The following is a 20,317-nucleotide window of genomic DNA, read 5'->3' as shown; positions in this document are numbered from 1 at the left end:
TCAGAAGAGCGCACCCAGCAGCACCGCCAGCAGCTCACTGGGCACCAGCCAGCGCAGGCGCAGCACTGCCCAAATGTCACGCGGACCACGTCAGTGTGGGTGCGGCTTGTGTGTGCGTGGGGGCCCACTGACTGTTCTGCTCTGGGGCCCATAATTGCTGTCGGTGGGCCTGTTTACGGGGGATGTAGAGGCGACTGTTTCCCAGGGGAAAGTTGGGATCTCTTGAAATTCATTGAAGGCTGTCCCCTCCTACAGCACGAATTACCTAGGGATGGTCCTTTGCACTTCTTGAGCACCTTTCATCCAAGAATCACACAGTGCTTTGCAAATATTACATGAAATAATAACATGTACATAGTGAGTAAAGGAGGCAAAGACACAAGGATCACAGCACCCACCACTGCAACCAACTACTTCTGGGATGGAACATGGCAGCTGTTTAAGAGCTATAGCTAGGTTTGCGCTACAGTGTTCCAGTCTGGATCACAACCCATATCCAAACTTTCCCACATCGCAGAGGTTTTCAGACCCACATTCTGGTCTGGCTCATCACAGATAAAGGGGTCAGCAGCAAAGTTTGGATCCCAGGAATGTTCAGTAGAAGGGGTTTGGTACAGATCAGTCTCCAACAATCCTTTATACTATGTGATAATTTCATGTAGCATTTTACAACAGATAAAAACACTGAATACAAAACAAGATACCCTGCCCCAAAGAGCCTGCAATCCTAAGGGGCAGAGAGAAAAAGTGGCAAGAGAACATTACTGCTGGCTTACCATGAGGAACAGGTTGTGCTTTAGAAGTGATTTGGAGAAGGAAAGGGGAACTGTTTCCAGAAGAGAGGAGCAAAGAAGGCATGAGGTCAGGAGGGGGAGAAGGAGTCAAGCACTGCGGCAAGGTAAGAAGATTGGCAGAGCATAGAATCACAGAACTGGAAGGGACCTTGAGAGGTCTCCTAGTCCAGTCCCCTGCACTCATGGCAGGACTGGGGAGTTGGAGGTCATATAGGCAGGAGCCAAGTTGTAAAGTGCGCTGGAAATCTCTCTTCTCTCCTCTCAGAATAGTAATTAAGAAATAACTCACTTTATACAGAACATTTCCTCTGAAGAGCCACAAAATGCCCCACAAATGTAGCTAGGCATTAGTATTCTCATTTTGCTGAGGCACTGGGAGGTTAAATTACTTGCGTTGATCTATGAGACCTTGGGCAGGAATAGAACCAAGGAGTCCTGCTCCTAGCCTCTGACTGCAAGCACTAGATTATGCCTTCCCCCCCTCCAGAGTCATATTTATGGCACACAGAATGAGTATTTTCTGGTGTACAGCAATACAAGATCCTACACAGCATTATGTCTCCCAGATTTGAGGGGAAAAAACATGCCCTACAATTGTTTTAATAATATTGGTGAATCAGGATTTCGGTTAGAAGGCATGTGTATGAGGCCAATTAAATACTGTGCCAATTCCCTCTAAGTATGTTTCTTCAGATTATGGGGTAATTACATGTTATGATTCTAAACGAAATCAGTGTGTTACCTGCACTTTGGTGAGAAACAATCATACTCTGCATAAGGTATTATTTTAACATTCCTGAAAGGTGCCATGCAGACTGAAATCCTCCAGGCATTCAGGATCTGACTCAAAGCCCACTGAAGTCAATGGATTTCCGTGGACTTCGGATCAGGCCTTCATAAAACTACTACTGCCTAGGCTGCAGCAGCACTAGCTTCCCCACACAGCCCACCTCAACACGTCCCAATCCTGACCTGGAGGGACTCGCCTCGAAGCCTCTGTGCTGAGGCTGCCAGTAATGGGTGAGATTTGCAAAGACACCAAAGGGATTTAGGAGCACAAGTCTCTGACTTTTAAAGGACTTGTGCTCCTGAACCCCTAAGGTGCTTTTGAAAATCTCCCCAGGGGTGATATGGGCAGATGTGTATTAGGTACTGGAAGGAGAACATACAGCAGCAGGAACTTACAGTCATTAGCATGCTGCTATAGATTAGAATGAGTGGAGCATTTTTATGACTGTTTCTGATCTCCTCAGCATTTCCACACATGAGAAACAACTATATATACACACACACACCATCTAGCTATAGTCTAGACTCTTGCCACTATACAGAACTTACTGTGCGAAAGAGCTAGGTACATACCTGAGACGTGTGTATTTAGATACATGCCCTCTGTGTCATAGGCTCAGAGTTTAAGGCCAGAAAGGACCATTCTGATCATCTACTCTCACCTCCTGCATAATACAGTCCAAAGAACGTCATGCCATGAGTTCTATATTGCGCCTCACAATTAGTGGTTGAAGAAGAGCAAAGCTAGACTATTTCTTTTTAGTTTCTTCTTTTCCAAGAGGGGAGGTTCAGTAACTTGCCAGTGCCAGCTCTCTGGCACCCCTTCCTGTCTCCCTAGGAAAGCAGCATTGGAATCCAAGACAGTTTCATGCTGCAGGGGTGAGCAGGGCTGGCACTAAGTTTTTTGCCACCCCAAGTGAAAAAAAACTAACCACTGTCGGGAGCGCAACTGCCAAAGCAAAAAAAAACAGGTGTCCGGAAAGCCACCCCTGAAATTGTGCCACCTCGAGCACGTGCTTGGCTTGCTGGTGCCTAGAGCCGGCCCTGGGGGTGAGACAGGTTTTTAATCTCCTCTGTCTTGACTGGATGGCCAGGTCTCCCCCAACCCCACACTCTGGCAGGCATGTTGCTCCACATTCCATCCCTGTATCTTTTTTAATGGTGCTCAAGGGAAAGAAAACAAAGCCAACATGCAGTCACCTGGTTGAAAATTCAAAGCAGGATTGAAACTCACTTGCAAGGAACATGGGAGCAGAACTCCATTGCAACTTGCGCTAACACCACAGAGGTGATAAGTCTGGCCCTAGGGAAACATGCAGCCAACGACCCCCAGCATCCAGTAACTGCAGGGTAACGGCAAAGGTGCTCAATGGCAGCTATGTTGTGGGGAAGGGGAATTTAAATAAGCTGCTCATTCATTAATAAAGATACAAATAAAAACCATGATTACAAGTTGTGCAGCCCCTCACACCAGGAATTGAACCAGAGACCTACACAGCTAGAAGTAGAACCTACTACAGCCTGAGCTAAAGAACCAAGCAGCCATAGCTATGGGCTGTAACAAGTTATAGCCTCTAGAGTGGACCTTGTAACACACAGTCACCTGCGGGTTACCTAGGCTTTTATTTTTTAAAAAAAGATTCAGTACAAATACCTGTGCCTATTTGGAGCAATCCTGGGATCCTGGCAGGTCTCCAGCATGGCACTCAGTGCAGGAATGCTCATACCTTCCTGTTTGATGCTTCAGATCTGCCTTCTAAACACTACAAAGTATGCGCCAGGCAGACTGTATCCAAGTATTTGTAGGCAGTAGTTGTGGGGATTGAATCGCTGTTCGTGGCTTTTGATAAACGTATAACAGATCACGTACCAGTTAGCAAGCTTCTCTGGGGCCTTTATGCTTCCTGTGGTGAATACTTTCTGGTGATTAATGACAAGAGACAAGAGGGCTCAGTCCTCCCCAGAGATGCCGGCCACCTCACTGGACCACAGCTTCCAGGACTGATTCATACCATCTCACTACTTATTAGGGCTGCATATTTGGGTTCCCCCAGAATATTACAATATTTGTATTTACATCTTTTGGTTTTTTAATGCCTACGGGAATCATCAAAGTAGCTAAAATAACACCAGACCTGTTCTCCTTGTGGTATATCTGCCATTCACTATCTGAGCTCATGAGAAGATCATATCTCACCTTATTTTGCCCTTAAAGCAGTGCAAATTAAAAACATGACTACAAATCAATGCATATGAACACTAGCTCCTGTGACACCCCTGCTATTTCATTACTCTGCAGATGGTCTTGAAGCTTCTGTGGATAGCTCAAAACGCTACTGCCATTCGATGTGCAAGCCTAATGGTCAATGCATTATAAGTGGTATTACGAACTGACCAGATTCACAGTATGAGTTTGTTCATTGACTGAGAAACAATAAAATGTATCAGGTGACCCTGGTTCACCCTGCAAAATTATAGCTGCATGGAAAATGTCTTGGGGAAAATAAACACAAGCAACCTAGCAAAGCTCTCCTGTCTTTCAGGAAAATTCCCCTTTTCCCCCACACTTCAGATAGTCAACTCACACACACAAGCCATTTCCTGTCATACCTGTGAACAGGGGAGCATTTCAAGCCATAAATATTCATGTACAGATGGGCTTTATAATACCTTCAAAATTTCAGCAGTCTACAGTCCTCACCAGAACCTGCACACAAATCCTAAGACTTTTTCATGACATTCCTTTTCAGCAAACTATACACAGGGCAAAACAACACAGCTGATACAGAACAATAGAAACTTGTCAGAACAACGTACTAATCACTTCTATTTTATACAGAGAAAATTCTCTTACAAAGATGGACCTTCCATTCACCTGCTCAAAGACCACAACTAACAGACAGTAGCGATATTTTATTATCCACTTTTCATTTAATTCCTGACAGATCTTGCCAGTTCCCCCCACTCAACAAGTATCAGACTCAGGATTCTGCAGCAAGCTCCTCGGCTCACCATTTATTTTAAAATCTCTTCTGATATCAGATCTATCTTCGTCCATGCCCAGACCTTCTTAAATTTCCTCTCCCCCTCTGCTATTGTTGGCTGTGATAACTTCGCAATTGTATTATTTAACTCTCCAAAAAGGTTTGGGATCTGGTTTGTATGAAAGGGGCTATACAAAATAGGTTATCAGCCAAATAAGTCATAGGCCAACATTTTCAAACTTGGGTACCTAAAGTTAGGCACCTAAAAAAGTGGTCCCTATTTCAGAGATGCTGGGCGGACACAGTTCCCATCTGGCCATTTATCTGGGTGCTTAACTTTAGGCACACAGCTTTTGAAAGTTTGGGCCACATGGATTGTTGTCACACTGTCAATTTGTGTTGTACTAATGGCTTATGAAGTGCAGCCTCGCATCTAGTCAGTGCAGAGTGGAAACCTCTGCAATACAAAGTTGGAGCAGTCCACCCAAGGAAGACAATGTTACCAGGGCAGTGCATAAGCTGAATGTTGGCAAGAGCTTTCTCTGGCACCTGCAAATCCAATCCTTACTGTAGACTGACAAGGAGAAGGGAAAAGTCTAGCAGCAATGCCTTGAGAGAGCAGGGGAGAGGGCTCTTCTGTACCCAAATGGTTTATGTTACATTGAAAATAAAGGCGGAAGGTAGTGAAAATCCCCACAAAAGAGAATGCTAGGAAGCCTCACTGCAAAGGCTTAAGCTAGGGATAGCTTTGATCTTACAAAAGCAACCAGACTTGCTGGAGAGATACTTACTTGGCCTGCACTTGTACCATACGATGAGGTACTTGCCGGTTCCAGGGCACGGGTCTAGACCAAACAGCCGGCTATTGACAAGGAACTGGCAGCTCCGTCTGTCCTGGCACTCATCCAGCATTTTCTACACAGGCAAGAGCACACATACAAAAAACAAACAGAAAAATAGAAGCACTTTAGTACCTATCAGAGTGCACTGAATGGAGAAAGGCTTCAGAGCAGCAGTGTGATCTTGGCCTCACGGAACAGCATGATGAGCTTGCACTGAAGAGGCCGCCAGTTCTCAGTGCCCTGCAATTCCAGGGACTCTTCCCAGCCTTGTTCAGTGCACACACAGTCCAACAACAATGGCCAAGTTCAGCCTAATGCCACAACATTAACCCAAAAAATGTATTTGGCCTCAATAGATTGCAAGCTCTTTGGGGCAGCAACCGTCTCTCATAAGGTGTGTATATATAATGGCGCCTTAGTTAGGAGCTCTAGGCACTACTATAATACAAAGAACAATGAATTCACTACAACCACTTTACATACCCAAGTTCCCACATAACAGCATTCCAGCCACAAGCCAACCAGATAATGAAATGAATGGATCAAGGTGTCTGTTAGGTAAGAAAAAGGAATCCAAATATCTGCCCCCTATCAAAAATCTGAATTTCAGATTATTTTTCATGCCATATCCTTGCAAACAACCCCCCTAAAATCAGTTGTTCATTCAGACTTATTATTGTGGTGCTGCATGTACCTTAGAAAGCTCACAATGTCGGGCCAGATCCCCAGCTAGCTTAACTCGGCATAGCTTCATTTACCTCAGTGGAGTGACACTGATAGATACCAGCTGAAGACCTGGCCGACTGAGTGCAAACAAAGCAGACTGAATGGCAACATTGCACCACAGGGGCAGTGGAGGATTCCAATGGATGGCACGGCTGAAATGCTAGCTAGCAGCCCAAATTAGATCATAACACAAACATCTAAGATTTAAGTGAAAGAGTGTGAAAGAGAGGGAAGCAAGCACAACACTGGAACTTTTAGGAAAGATTGGGTAAATATGCAGCCTTTGGGTAAAATGTTAGCACATAAGAGCTTCTCAGTCAATTTTAGAAATAGGACTCCTAAGCCACTTGAGTGCTTTTAAAAATCTCATCTACACACAAACTTGCACTGTATTAAATTAAGGTTTGTTTTACACCAATTTAGTTAAGCCCTGGATAGACTTTGCTTTAAGAATGGATTTTGTCAATTTAGCTTAATCAGGCAAAAAAATGGAGGGTTTTACACTGATTTAACTAAAGAGATTTAAAAACACACCTTTCGTTAAAATGGTGTAACTTTGTGTGTGGATAAGGTCTAAGAGACAGATAGTTCAGGAAAGAGGATTGGCATTGCCACAGTGAATACCAGATCATTAAATATACATGATCAAATCCCAATCTCACCGAAGCTATTGACAATTTGACCATTGATTTCACTGTGGGGTCAGGATTTGGACAGCATACTTTTAAATGCCTTCTTTTATTAGTTACAGAAAAGGTGCAGCAATTATTCTAATCACTAGCAGTAGAGATGGTAGGAGTATTAACTCAGCTGACTTAGTTTTGAATGGGACTCACTTTTCCTCCCTTCCAGTGGTTTCAATTTAGCTAAACTCACGCAGGGTTTGTGAGCCTGATGTGTTCTCCCATTTCTCACGTTCTTTGAATTACCTTCATACACTTCTCCATTCATAATACCCCTTATAAAGCTCCATCTTAAAATCCACAGGGGAAAGACATTCTGTCTCCTGATAGAAAATGGCTTCATTAAGAAAGATTAATGATTTTTATCCCTATGATCCTTTAAAGCAGAAAGGGGGGGCAGTAAGTGGGGCAGTAATTAAGTTTTATGTTCAGCTAGATGACTTAGGTGGTATTTACATACTTCTGTGGAGCCCCTTAAAGCTCTAAAATTACCATAATGTTTGTCTGACACACATGAACCTGTCAGAGCATTTTGACTGAGACCACAGAGTGAGATAATTCATTGGCATCGTTAAGTCCCTGCTTAACAGAGCTATGAATTCCATTCCCAACCTGATTAATTTTCACTTACAAGGAGACTGGCAAACTGTGTCTCAGAAACTCTTCCAGCCTCTCTCCATTCCTTTTTCTGATCCCTCCTCTCACATGGACCTGCTTTCTGTCCCATTCCATAATCCCACCACTGTACCTCCCATGCCTACGCTTTCTTCTCTGCAGCTTCTATCATTCAGATCAACTTTCTCACTATCTCAGTGATTCTCCATCTATTTTTAAATCTCAGCTGAAAATAATATATTTCCTCCCTAGCCAACACCCCTTCATCTCTCCATCTCCCATATTTATAACAGGCACAGCAATGTTAGCTTACACAGCAGGTTCCATTCTAAACCCCAGTATTTTCGGTTGTTCAGACACTTCAGAAGTTTTCACCTTTCTGGCTGACAGTTGCCAGGCTTTGTCTCTGCTTGAAGTTTGTTGATTTATTTTAAAGTTTAAACCAACACATTTCAGCCATTTTTGAGGGCAAAGTGAACAAAGAACGTACTTGTGATCTTTTCAATATAGAGCTCTACGGATGAAAAATCTGGGAGCTGAATGGAAATAGGCTGCATTAAGAAGAGGTGCCTAGGAGAGTTTGGGGATGGCAAGTTATTTAATTAAGGTATGAAAACTCTGTGTTTAGGTCACGCAACATATTCTTTTCACTACATTCAAAATTCATATATTAGTCAGTAGTCATGTTCTCTACAATCCCGGTGGGATTTTCAAAAGCACTCAGCATTGACCTAACTACCCCCATTGAAACCAGTGGGAAACTACCAATGATTTCAGTGGGACTGAGTTAAGTCAACGTGAAGCACTTTTGAAAACCCCACCTTCTATGTGCAACCAGTACCCGTACAGCTTCCCCTAGGCACAGCGCAGAGCGTGAGGCAACTAACCACTAAGATAAGCTAACTATGAACGTAGGTGGTCTTTACATGCCAACAGATGTTCATTATTCCTTTGCCTCATTATACACTAATCTCCAGTATGTACCACTTACTGCATATTTTTCACATAAATGACTTCCTGGTTCTCTTTGTCTGGCATACAGAGTAGTACATAGCACTAGAGCATGCTACATAGTGGTGTATCAAAGGATATAGGAGAAATTAACCACGCAATTGCAAAATTGTACTGGAATGCTAGGGGGAGAGCTAAGGTTGTGCATGAAAACTTTTGACTATCTAACTGTGCAACTTCAACATTAAGTAGAGCTGGTCAAAAAGGGAGAAATTATTTCATGAAAATATTCAAAATGTTGAAGTTCTTCTTCGAGTGATTGCTCATATCCATTCCAGTTAGGTGTGTGCGCCGCGCGTGCACATTCGTCGGAAAACTTTTACCCTAGCAACTCGGTGGGCCGGCAGGTCGCCCCCTACAGTGGCGCCATCATGGCGCTTGATATATATCCCTGCCGGCCCACCCGCTCCTCAGTTCCTTCTTACCGCCCGTGTCGGTCGTTGGAACAGTGGAGCGCGGCTTAGCTGACCTCCACTTCCCTAGCTACTCGTAGTTCTCGTATATAGTTATACAGTTATAATTCCTTTATATATATATTTGTATAGTTATACGTTTTTTCTCTGCTAACATAGTTAGATTGATAATTGTTAGCGGGGTTCAGGAAGTAGCCCCTTCCATGAACCCGGTGCCGGAGCCCATGCACGGCTCACCGGGTTTTAAAATGGGCTCGGCCTGCCAGAAGCCGATGCCGAAGGGAGATCCACACGACTCCTGTTTGAAGTGCCTCAGGGAATCACTTGACAGCTAAGTACCCCATTTGCAAGGCTTTTAAGCCGAGAACAAAAAGGAGTGGGACTTTCACTTACCCCTCCACCTTGGGCGCCGAGCGATGATCAAGCGGCTGGCAGAAGCGCCTCCTCGGCACCGGACTCCGCCGGTACTGCCAAGGCCTTTCGGCACCGGCCGTCGCCGGCACCGAAGTCGACTCAGCACCGCTCCCTTCCTCCGAGGTTGAGAGAGCCTACAATTCCTGCTGGTGCCTGACGGCTCCCCGGCACACACCGTGGTAGAGCCCCCTGCTCCTGCTGCTTCCGTGCCACCTGCATCGCAGCCAGAGAGCTCGCCTAAGTCGGATGGCCCGGCACCGACACCTGCAGAGGCACCGATGACATCGGCACCGTCGATTCCAGTCCCCCAGGGCCATTGAATCCGGTGCCTAACAGCTCCCTGGCACGCGCCGTGGTAGAGCTTACTGCTCCTGCTGCTTCCGTGCCGACTGCACCGCAGCCAGAGAGCTCGTCTAAGTCGGATCGCCCGGCACCGACACCTGCTGAGGCACCAACGACGTCGGCACCGTCGATCCCGGTCGCACAAGGGCCGTAGAATCCGGTGCCTGACGGCTCCCCGGCACGCGCCGTGGTTGAGCTACTGCTCCTGCTGCTTCCGTGCCATCGGCACCGCAGCCAGAGAGCTCGTCTAAGTCGGATCGCCTGGCACCAACACCTGCTGCGGCACCGACGACGTCGGCACCGTCGATCCCGGTCCCACAAGGGCCGTAGAATCCGGTGCCTGATGGCTCCCCGGCACGTGCCGTGGTTGAGCTTCTGCTCCTGCTGCTTCCGTGCCAACGGCACCGCAGCCAGAGAGCTCGTCTAGTCGGATCGCCTGGCACCAGCACCTGCTGCGGCACCGACGACGTCGGCACCGTCGATCCCGGTCGCACAAGGGCCGTAGAATCCGGTGCCTGACGGCTCCCCGGCACGCGCCGTGGTTGAGCTATTGCTCCTGCTGCTTCCGTGCCAACGGCACCGCAGCCAGAGAGCTCGTCTCAGTCGGATCGCCCCGCACCGACACTTGCTGCGACACCGACGACGTCGGCACCGTCGATCCCGGTCCCATAAAGGCCGTAGAATCCGGTGCCTGACGGCTCCCCGGCACGCGCCGTGGTTGAGCTACTGCTCCTGCTGCTTCCGTGCCAACGGCGCCGCAGCCAGCTCGTCTAAGTCGGATTGCCCGGCACCGACACCTCTGAGGCACCGACAACGTCGGCACCGTCGATTCCAGTCCCACAAGGACCGTGGAATCCGGTGCCTGACGGCTCCCCGGCGCGCGCCGTGGTTGAGCTTATTGCTCCTGCTGCTTCCGTGCCGACGGCACCGCAGCCACACAGCTCATCTAACTCGGATCGCCCGGCACCGACGCCCACCGAAGCTCTGACGACCTCGGTACCGTCGATCCCGGTCCCATGAGGGCCTTCGAATCCGGTGCCTGACAGCTCCCCAGTATGCACTGTGGTTGAGCCTGCTGTTCCCTCCATGCTGGAGGCATTACCAACGGCGAGGGATCTCATTGCCATGACAGAGTCGATGCTGCCTGACCCCGGCACCGCCGGTGCGGGTAATACAGTCTCTTCATGTGACCATCCTCTGTCAGCACAGCAGAGCAGCACCGTTCATGATCACGGTCCCGCAGACACTCCAGATCCTGTCGGCACGCCCGACACCACTTGCAGTCCCGGTGCTGTTTTCCTCATCGGTACTAGTCGCACTCGCTGCACCGGTCGGTATCCCATTCGCCGACCCGCTATCGGCACCGTTCCGACTCCCTGCACCGCGACAGGTACCTTGACTCCTGTAGCCTCTCCCCGAGCCTCGAGATCTCGGTCGACCTCCAGGCACCATTCTGGTTGCGGGTCTGGATCTCGTTCCAGGTACCGGTACGCATCCCGGTGCCGGTTCCCGGTGCCGAGTTGGGCAAGGTCCGATAGAGTCAGAGACTCTGCCTGTGCCTTCTTTTAGTACCTCCATGGCCATCCGGACACGCATGCGTGTCATCCCACATGCGCAGATCTTATGCTCAGGACCACGATTCTGATATGATGGCCAGCGGGCGCCAGCCCCGAAACCGGCCAAGAGTTCGCTGCCGTCTTGGAGGACGGGGGAAGAGAAAAAGGTACCCAGAGCATCCTTCCAGGCCTTGTTCGATGCAGCAGACTCTGCAGCCAGGACTCTGGCCTTTGGTGTCGCCATGAGGTGCATCTCATGGCTCCAGGTTTTGAACCTCCGGCCGGAGCTGCAGTATGCCATTCAGGATTTACCCTTTGTGGTAAAGGCCTTTTGCGGCAAAGACAGCCCCAGGCTGCCAAGCCTAATGGACGATAGGGTCCTAATGCGCTCTCTCGGCATGCATTTGCCAGCGACCAAACGCAGGCCTTTCTGCCCCCACCCGCCATACTCTGTGCCTAGCCAGAGACAGGACTTTGGCAAACGGCGAGGCCAAGGCGGTCGCAGACGAACCTTCCAAGGTGCGCCTGAGGGCGGTGTACCAGTCACAGACCGGGATCCCAATCCCGCTTTCTCCTGGCGTGGCCCTAGTTAATTTCAGATCGCTAGATCCTGCGCACGGTGGAGCATAGATACCACCTCTAATTTATTCCAGCCCTGTCCCCGTTCAGGGACCCCTCTCACGAGCAATTCCTCGTACAAGAGGTGCAGACGCCGATGGACGAAAGGGGCAAGGGGTTTTACTCCCGTTATGCCCTAGTTCCCCACTCGAACGCAGGTCTCAGACCTTCCTAGTCCTGCATGGACTCAACCGGTTTAGGATAAGGTTGAAGTTCTGCACGGTATCCCTGGGAACCATTATTCCATCCTTGCCTCCTGGGGGCTACTATGCCGCCCTGGATATGAAGGACGCGTACTTTCGCTACGCCATCTTCCCTCCGCACAGGAGATACCTCCGCTTTCTAGCTGACTGTCAGTACTTCTGGTTTACGGCCATAGTCGCCGCCTACCTTCGCTGATGTCGGATATGCGTTTTTCCATATCTGGACGATTCGCTTATCCGAGGAGACTCTGAGACACAAACCACTCAGCGCGTGGGCATCGTCACGGTCTTATTCACAGGTCGAGGCCTGATGATTACTATAGAGCAATCCACTCTGGTTCCCACGCAGAGGTTGGACTTCCTAGGAGCTATCTTGGTCTCCTACCTAGCCGGAGCCTGCTTATCACAACTGCGGTTTTAGGCGATGGCAACAATCATCTGAGGTCTGCAGGCTTTCCCAACGACCTCGGCTCGTACTTGTCTCAGTCTCCTGGGTCCATGGTTGCCCGCAAGTTGGTAACCAAACATGCCAAGCTCCGCCTCCGTCCTTTCCAAGTCCGACTCACCTCGGCGTACCACCCGGACAGGGAGCCAATGGTCATGGTAGTCACCGTTCCCTCGAGCACCTTAGGCTCCCTAGAGTGGTGGCTAACTCCCTCCCTGGTGTGGGCAGGGAGGCGGTTTCCTCCGCCCCAGCCCTCACTGCCCCTGACGACGGACGCATCATCTCTCTGCTCAAGTGCTCACGGTCACCTCCGAGCTTAAGGCCTTTGGTCTTCTCGGGAGCTGGCATTCCACATCAATGCCCCAAAAAAAATGAGAGTAGTCCGCCTGGCGTACCAGGGGTTCCAGCGGCAGCTGCGAGGCCGTTGTATCTCGGTGTTTCAGCCAACACAGCGGCCATGTGCTTCATAAGTATCCAGGGAGGGACATGGTCCTCCCCCCCCTTTTTTGTCAGGAGGCCATCCATTTCCGGGACTTTTGCATGGCCTACTCGATGGAGCTGGTGACGTCCTTTTCTCCCAGGCGTTCGGAACGTCTTGGCGCTTGGACTCAGCAGGTCTTTCCTGTCTTACGAGTGATCACTCTGCCCCATGTGAGGCGTTCTGCTGTCCAGAAGCGGAGATGTTTCCTCACATAGACCTGTTCGCTCACCGAGAGAGCAGAAAATGCCAGATGTTCTGCTCCTTCCAAGGTCTCTCCTCAGGATCGGTCTTGGGCGCATTCCTGATGCCGTGGAAAGGCCAACTCCATTATGCCTTCCCACTGTTCCCACTGGTTCATTAGGTCCTGCTCAAACTCCACAGGGGTAGAGCGCGCATCATCATGATCACTCCAGAGTGGTCCAGGCAGCACTGATATACCACGTTGCTCGGCCTGTCAATAACAGACCCAATTACCCTGCCACCCCACCCAGACCTCATCGCTCAGGGCAACAACAGGCTTCGTCACTCGGACCTGCAGCCTCTTCGCCTCACGGTGTGGCCGCTGCGTAACTGAGCCGGGGTGACAGGAAGCCTTCCACCTGGTCAACGTACCGGGCCAGGTGGAAGCATTTCTTCTACAGCTGCAATACGCTCGATCTTGCTCCTGCTGAGGTCTCGACCCCCTCTATTGGCCTACCTCTGGCCTTCAGCGGCAGGTCCTGGCGGTATCATCGCTGAGGATACACTCAGCAACCATCTCTACCTTCCAGCCAGGCTAAGGTGGACGTTCCGTGTTCTCATGCTCTATGGGTTCGAGATCCCTCAAGGGCTTGGAGAGCTTGCACCCTCGGGTGCGCCGCCAGCCCCAACCTGGGACCTCAACCTAGTTTTAATCAGACTTATGTCTCCCCCAGTCGAGCCGTTCACGACTGGCCCTCTGTTATACCCGTCTTGGACGACAAACTTTCCTCGTAGCTGTTACATCGGCCAGCCGGGTCTCCGAGCTCAGAGCTCTTACGAGGGTTCCGCCGTACACTAGGTTTCACAAAGACAAGGTGCAGTTATGACCGCACCCGGCTTTCCTCCCTAAGGTGGTTTCGGCCTTTCATGTTACCCACAGCTCAACGCAATGGGCACAACCATTGCACTCCTTGGACATCTGTGGAGTGCTTGCATTTATATTGCGCTGCCAGAACCATTTCGTAAGGTGCCCCAGCTCTGTCACGGTAGCGGGCCAAAGGGAGGGCTTGCTTGTTTTCCTCTCAGAGGATCACATCTCGGGTGATGGCAGACTTCCGAACTTGTTATGATTTGGCTCATATTTTCCCCAAGCCACATCATCGTGCAGTTTACCAGGGCTCAGGCTTCATCTGCCGCCTTGCTGGCTCGTGTTCCTACCCACGAGATCTGTCGCGCAGCTCCATTGGTCCTCGGTCCATACCTTTGCTTCGCAGTATGCCCTGGTTCAACAGTCAGGAGATGCTGTAGCCTCTGGCTCAGCAGTTTTCATTCTGCCACATTTCACTCCGACCCCACCGCCTAAATAAGGCTTGGGATTCACCTAACTGGAATGGATATGAGCAATCACTCGAAGAAGAAAAGACAGTTACTTACCTTTGTAACTGTTGTTCTTCGAGATGTGTTGCTCATATCCATTCCACACCCGCCCTCCTTCCCCACTGTCGGAGTAGCCGGCAAGAAGGAACTGAGGAGCGGGTGGGCCGGCAGGGATATATATCAAGCGCCATGATGGCGCCACTCTAGGGGGCGACCTGCCGGCCCACCGAGTTGCTAGGGTAAAAGTTTTCCGACGAATGTGCACGCGCGGCGCACACACCTAACTGGAATGGATATGAGCAACACATCTCGAAGAACAACAGTTACAAAGGTAAGTAACCGTCTTTTATTTTTATGTTGTGTGGTTTAAAATGGGCATTATGGCAAAAAAAAATGCTGAAAAATGTATTAAAATCATTATTCACATTTTCTGTCTAACACCTGGGCTTTGCTAAACAAAAAATGTTTATAATTATTTCAATCATTTAAATAAAATTATCAATAAAAATAATGGCGCATTTTATAAAAAAAAGAGAAATGCAAATCATGCCACAAAAACCCATTCTTGATTTTAAAAGTTTTTGCATTAAACATGTAGACCCACTCTGACATTAACTTTTCTTTAACTGGAATTTATCATTGAACTCTATAATATATCTTGGATGCATTCTATAGGATGGATGCGATCTTAACAAAAATTTTGCCTTTCCACATATACCACTGAAAATCTTTCCCCTGCTATCCTCATCTTCATTTGCCCCACACTAGACAAAAAGGTTATAAGTGTGTCAAAAGTGGTGCTAACTTTTCAAATCAGTCAGTGAGTGATCAGCTGACACAACTGACAGGTCATGGGACTTTCTTACCAGGGAGACAATTTGTTTATTGTTTACTAATCTACTGAGCATCAATTTCCTTTGCAAAGTCACAGATGGCAACAAATTATGTTGAGCAAAGAAAGCTTTCCGTTTATTCTCTCGTTCTACTTCCTGCTTGATTCGCTCCCAGTCGCTGTGAGCTGAGAATAACAAATCACTGCTGAGAAGGCCGAAAGGTGCAACAACAAAATGAGAAAAATACCCTTGAACAGTCTGGACATGTATAGAAATAGGACTTCACATGCAGAATTAACCATGACTCTGACATAATCATCATCTGGTGGGCCCCTCAGCTAGTACAAAATAAAGTCACATTGTATTATAAAAATCACACTAACGGGGGAGGAGACGGAATCCTTGTCTGGCATAGACGGAGAGGAAAGACTCCTTAATTGTCTTGTGCCATTTTATAATGGGGTTCCAGCAGTAAATCAAGCCTCAGGGCTGACAGTCAGAGCCCACAAGGGAAGTCATGGCAGTTTAATCCATTCCATTCTCTGCTCCATGACTGAGTTGAGAAGCCAGGAGATTTAGGGCAGATAAGAAGAAAAGAAAGCCAGGTGAATTTAAGCAAAACAAACACCAATCTGACCGCTGTGATTTATGCCTCTGATTAATCTCGCTCCAATGACCCAGCTCTTAATGTGAGAGCTGCTGCAAGATCAAAATCAGGTCTTTCCAGTGGGTATGGAGAAGCTACACACTTGATAAACTTCACTGTGCTCTCTAACGGGGGTGGAGGGGGAAGGGGTTCCTTATTAAATGAAATCAAAGTTTTAAAAGAAACTCAATTGGGTCACTGCAAAAAGGTGTTTAAAAACCCACCCCCTACACATACACACTTCTTTATCTCTTCGTGATATTCATCAAGAATTACTTGCCTTGAGCATCATTCATTTTATATACACCACCACTGAGTTTAACACCTCGGGGCAAACCTATTCCTGTTTTAATTCTATTGCAGTCAATGGAGCTAACACACCCAGGGTGACATCCTGACCCCACTGAAGTCAATGGTAAAACTCCTATTGACGTCAATAGGGCCAGGATTTCACCCCAAGGCTGCTCTATTTATAACATCCCTCATCAGAGAGGCACAAGGATGACTCTAGAACAATGGTTTTCAAACTTTTTTTCTGGCAACCAGTTCAAGAAAATCGTTGATGCCCGCAACCCAACGGAGCTGGGGATGAGGGGTTTGGGGTGTGGGAGAGGGCTCGGGGCTGGGGCAGAGGGTTGGGGTGTGGGGGTGAGGGCTGCGGGGTGGGGCTATGAATGAGGGGTTCAGGATGTGGGAGGGGGCTCTGGCCTGGGGCAGGGGATTGGGGTACGGGAGGGGGTCAGGGTTCCAGGATGGGGGTGCAAGCTCTGGGGTGGGGCTGGGGATGAGGGGTTTGGAGTGCAGAAGGAGGCTCCGGATTTGTTGGGGACTCAGGGCTGGGGCAGGGGATTGGCCTCTGGGAGGGCTAGGGCTGGGGATGCAGGCTCAGGATGGGGCTAGGGATGAGGGGTTTTGGGTGCAGGAGGGGGCTCTGGGTTGGGGGGGGCGCAGGGCTGGGCAGGGGGTTGGGGCGCAGGCTTACCTTGGGCTTCTCCCAGTCAGCAGGCAGATTTCCTGCCTGTCCTGGCACCGCGACTGCGCTGCACCCTGGAAGCAGCCAGCAGCAGGTCCAGCTCCTAGGTAGAAGCATGCAAGATGCTCCACGCAACTCTCGCCCGCAGGCACTGCCCCTACCCCAGCTCCCATTGGCTGGGAGTGCTGAGCAGGTGCTTGGGGCAGGGGCAGCGTGCAGAGCCCTGTGGCTCCCCCACCTAGGGGCCAGACCTGCTGCAGGCCGCTTCTGGGGCGCAGCACACTGTCAGAACAGGTAAGGACAAGCCTGCCTTAGCTGGGCAGCACCGCTGACTGGACTTAATGGCCCGGTCGGTGGTGCTGACCGGAGCCACCATAACCCAATGCCTCACATTCCGCGACCCAGTACGCGGTCACAACCCGCAGTTTGAAAACTACTGCTCTAAAACATGCATCACTCCTGCCAAGTGTGAAACAACAGGGAAGGCCCACACTAAATGATGTTTCAAGTAGCATGGCATTGAGACAGAGCAATCAAAAGAGTTAGATGCATTCTTAAATTAGAGATATGTGAATTCATCATGAAGACAGGCATAAATATTTAATAGGAGTATTACACAGTGCATCACTATCTTAAAATATATATTAGGTGAAAGCCTGTGCTGTCGTATGGATGTGATTCACAGTAAAGTGTAAAAAAGCCGAAAATGGCTGAGAACTTAAAAATTGCATGGTAACAGACCAAGAATCCCAGTGAAGATTCAAACTTGTGATATTCTGAACGAAAAGTGCTCTCAGCCATGCTTGCAGCTGTTTCCATCACTTCACACTGATTTGGCCAACGTTCTTGGCTTCAGAGTGACAATCCTGGAATCTTATTCTATAGCTATACAAGCTTTATTGGGCAAAATTCAGTCCTAGTGTAAGTGGGTGTAACCCCACTGAAATCAGTGGAGTTACACATAGCTGCACCACCACATTTTCGAGTCATCTACCTACCTAGGCCACAGGATTTGCAATTAAAAGTAACAAATGACACAGTCTTTATTCTGTCTGCATTACCCATTGATACAAAGGGTGGAGTATCCAGGTTCCCTCTCTTAAATGGTCGGGAGAATCGGTTATTTCATTTGGTTATTCTTACAACTGGGTTTCATACTATTTTAAATATTGTTGATTTTTTTGGTATGAATTTATACATTATTGTAAAATCATAATGTTAATATTTTTTTAAATTGTAATTTAAACAAAAGTTTCAGATTTAAAAGAAAAAAAATTTAAATAACCCTGAACAATGCACATAAAGAAATAATGGTCACAAAGGACCTCCCAGATCTTAATGCAAATCAGTGACGTTCATAGAGTCAGAGGATTGTGATAGGAGTTGTGTGGGAAAGTAGAGCAAATTACAGACAAGGGCGGGAAAAGGAGGACTAATCAAGGAAGCACTATCACTGTAGATTGGACATGCGGTGCCTGTCTGAGGCAATATCAAGCAACTGCTATAATCAGACCTCTGTACCGTGCACCAACTCAACTTGCCATGTGACTGGTAGCCCACCATTATTATTATTATTATTGTATAGCGATAGCAGCTATAGACTGTTATCAGGAATCAGAGACCTATTGTGCTAGGCATTGCACACATAAAACAGAAAGGTAGTCCTTGCTCCAAAGAGTTTACAATCTACGTAAATGTACAGATTGTACTTACTTACCATCTAAATAAAGGGCAATGTTATGCTGTACTGTCCGAGAACATGTATGGGCATGCACCTTTCTGTCACATGTTGTCTAAACATATCAGGGTGAAATTAACATGGCCTGGGATCAAGATTAAGATGGAATGAATCCCCAGGTATTAATTCAGATGTGAAGCACTCAAGAAGGAATATGTTTGGCAGGTTGTAGGGGAATGGATTGATAAACATCTACTACAAATACTGACTTATACTGACTTGGCATTAAGGGTGAGGGACTCAATAACAAAATGTATTAAAGGTGTCGTCTTCAAAGGAAGAAGACAGGTTACTTATGAAAATATAAATGAGAATATAACTTGGGAGTCATGGGATTACAGGAAGGGAATGTTTAAAATGCACAGCAGAAGAAAAATCACTGGCAGTGACCCATGATGCTGTCAAACACTTTCCCATGAGAGTGATGGACGCCCCAGCACTTGGAACTTTTACACCTCGACTGGACAACGCACTAATGCATGTATTCTGGGAAACAATCTCGCACCAGCTGGCGGGATGGCCGAAATAGAAATTGGAGACACAAATGATCCATCACCTTGTGGCATGCAATCAGACTGCTTTGAAGAGCGATTTCAGTGAAGCTAAAGATTTCACAGATAAGGCAATTTAGAGACTAAATAGGCAGATATTCACCACTGCTTCTGCACGGAGGTAGTATCAAACATTTTTGCCACTTACAAATATTTAATATGTTATATACATTGTGGGGGAGCTATACTTACATTCCCAACACAATGCAGCCTGGGCACTGTACATGCGATAAATTGCATCAGTTCTGTGATTTTAGGCTGAGTTTGGAAATTACTATAACTTCTTCAGAGCATATGCTCATTGATCATGATACTAGCCTTTGTAAAGTAGCTAGCATCATGTGTTTTAAGTGCTGCCTCACAGCTCCTTTTAAAGCCCTGGAACATTAAAGCTCACTGAAGATTTCTGTATGTTCAGAGACTGAAATAGAAACCCTTCACGGAAACAGCACATAAACCACTGTAACATATTAACGTATTATACCAAGATGCAGATTGGTCCAGTGGTCACATGACTGGGATGGAGTAGCTCTGGGTTCTACTCTCAGCTCTAGTGCTGACCTGCTGTGTGGCCTTGTGCAAGTCATTTCCCCTCTCTGTGTCTTTGTTTCCCTCACTCCCTTTGGATTCTGTGTTTAGACTGTCCCAGTTTCAGAGCAGGTGTTTGTACTGCACCTAGCACAATGGGGCCCCCAATATCTGTTGAGGCCTCCAGATGCTAATGTAACATAAAAATAAATTATAATAAACTTCTTGAGATGAAGACGATGGTAGCAGAGGAGCCTGATACAAGAGTCACAGCGCTCAGCTCGCTAGGAAATTTGGATCACTTGAATTACATTTGTTTTCACTCCCTATTTCACTTTCTCTGAGGCTCATGAAAAAACGTTTGGGGAAAAACAGCTTCCATCCCCATCACCCTATGATCAACATTTGCCTCCTGGTTCAGAAGCTGTGCGGCTGCTGAAAAGCTTATCTGATCTTCTCACCAGCGGAAGAGTCATATCACTGCCCTTGCTTCATATTATTAAAACCTTGCCAGTGAAGGGAAACAATATCTCAGGGAATTCTGTGGTTAAAATGCAAGGAATCCACTCCCTTTT

At 47.9% G+C, this 20,317-nt stretch overlaps 1 protein-coding gene across 1 annotated transcript in view; it reads right to left on the bottom strand.

Annotated features, from left to right (window-relative positions):
- The window catches only part of EVA1A (eva-1 homolog A, regulator of programmed cell death), a 345,582-nt gene that overhangs the window by 176,840 nt on the left and 148,425 nt on the right, over positions 1–20,317 (bottom strand). The window contains exon 2 of the mRNA XM_050950914.1: positions 5,359–5,482. Coding sequence (XP_050806871.1) covers positions 5,359–5,479 — 121 coding nt within the window. The 5' untranslated portion in view covers positions 5,480–5,482. The remainder of the gene's footprint in view (positions 1–5,358; positions 5,483–20,317) is intronic.

The sequence above is a fragment of the Gopherus flavomarginatus genome, chromosome 4 (assembly GCF_025201925.1).
Source record: "Gopherus flavomarginatus isolate rGopFla2 chromosome 4, rGopFla2.mat.asm, whole genome shotgun sequence".
Classification (NCBI taxonomy): Eukaryota; Metazoa; Chordata; order Testudines; family Testudinidae; genus Gopherus; species Gopherus flavomarginatus.
This window is presented reverse-complemented; position numbering and strand designations above follow the sequence as displayed.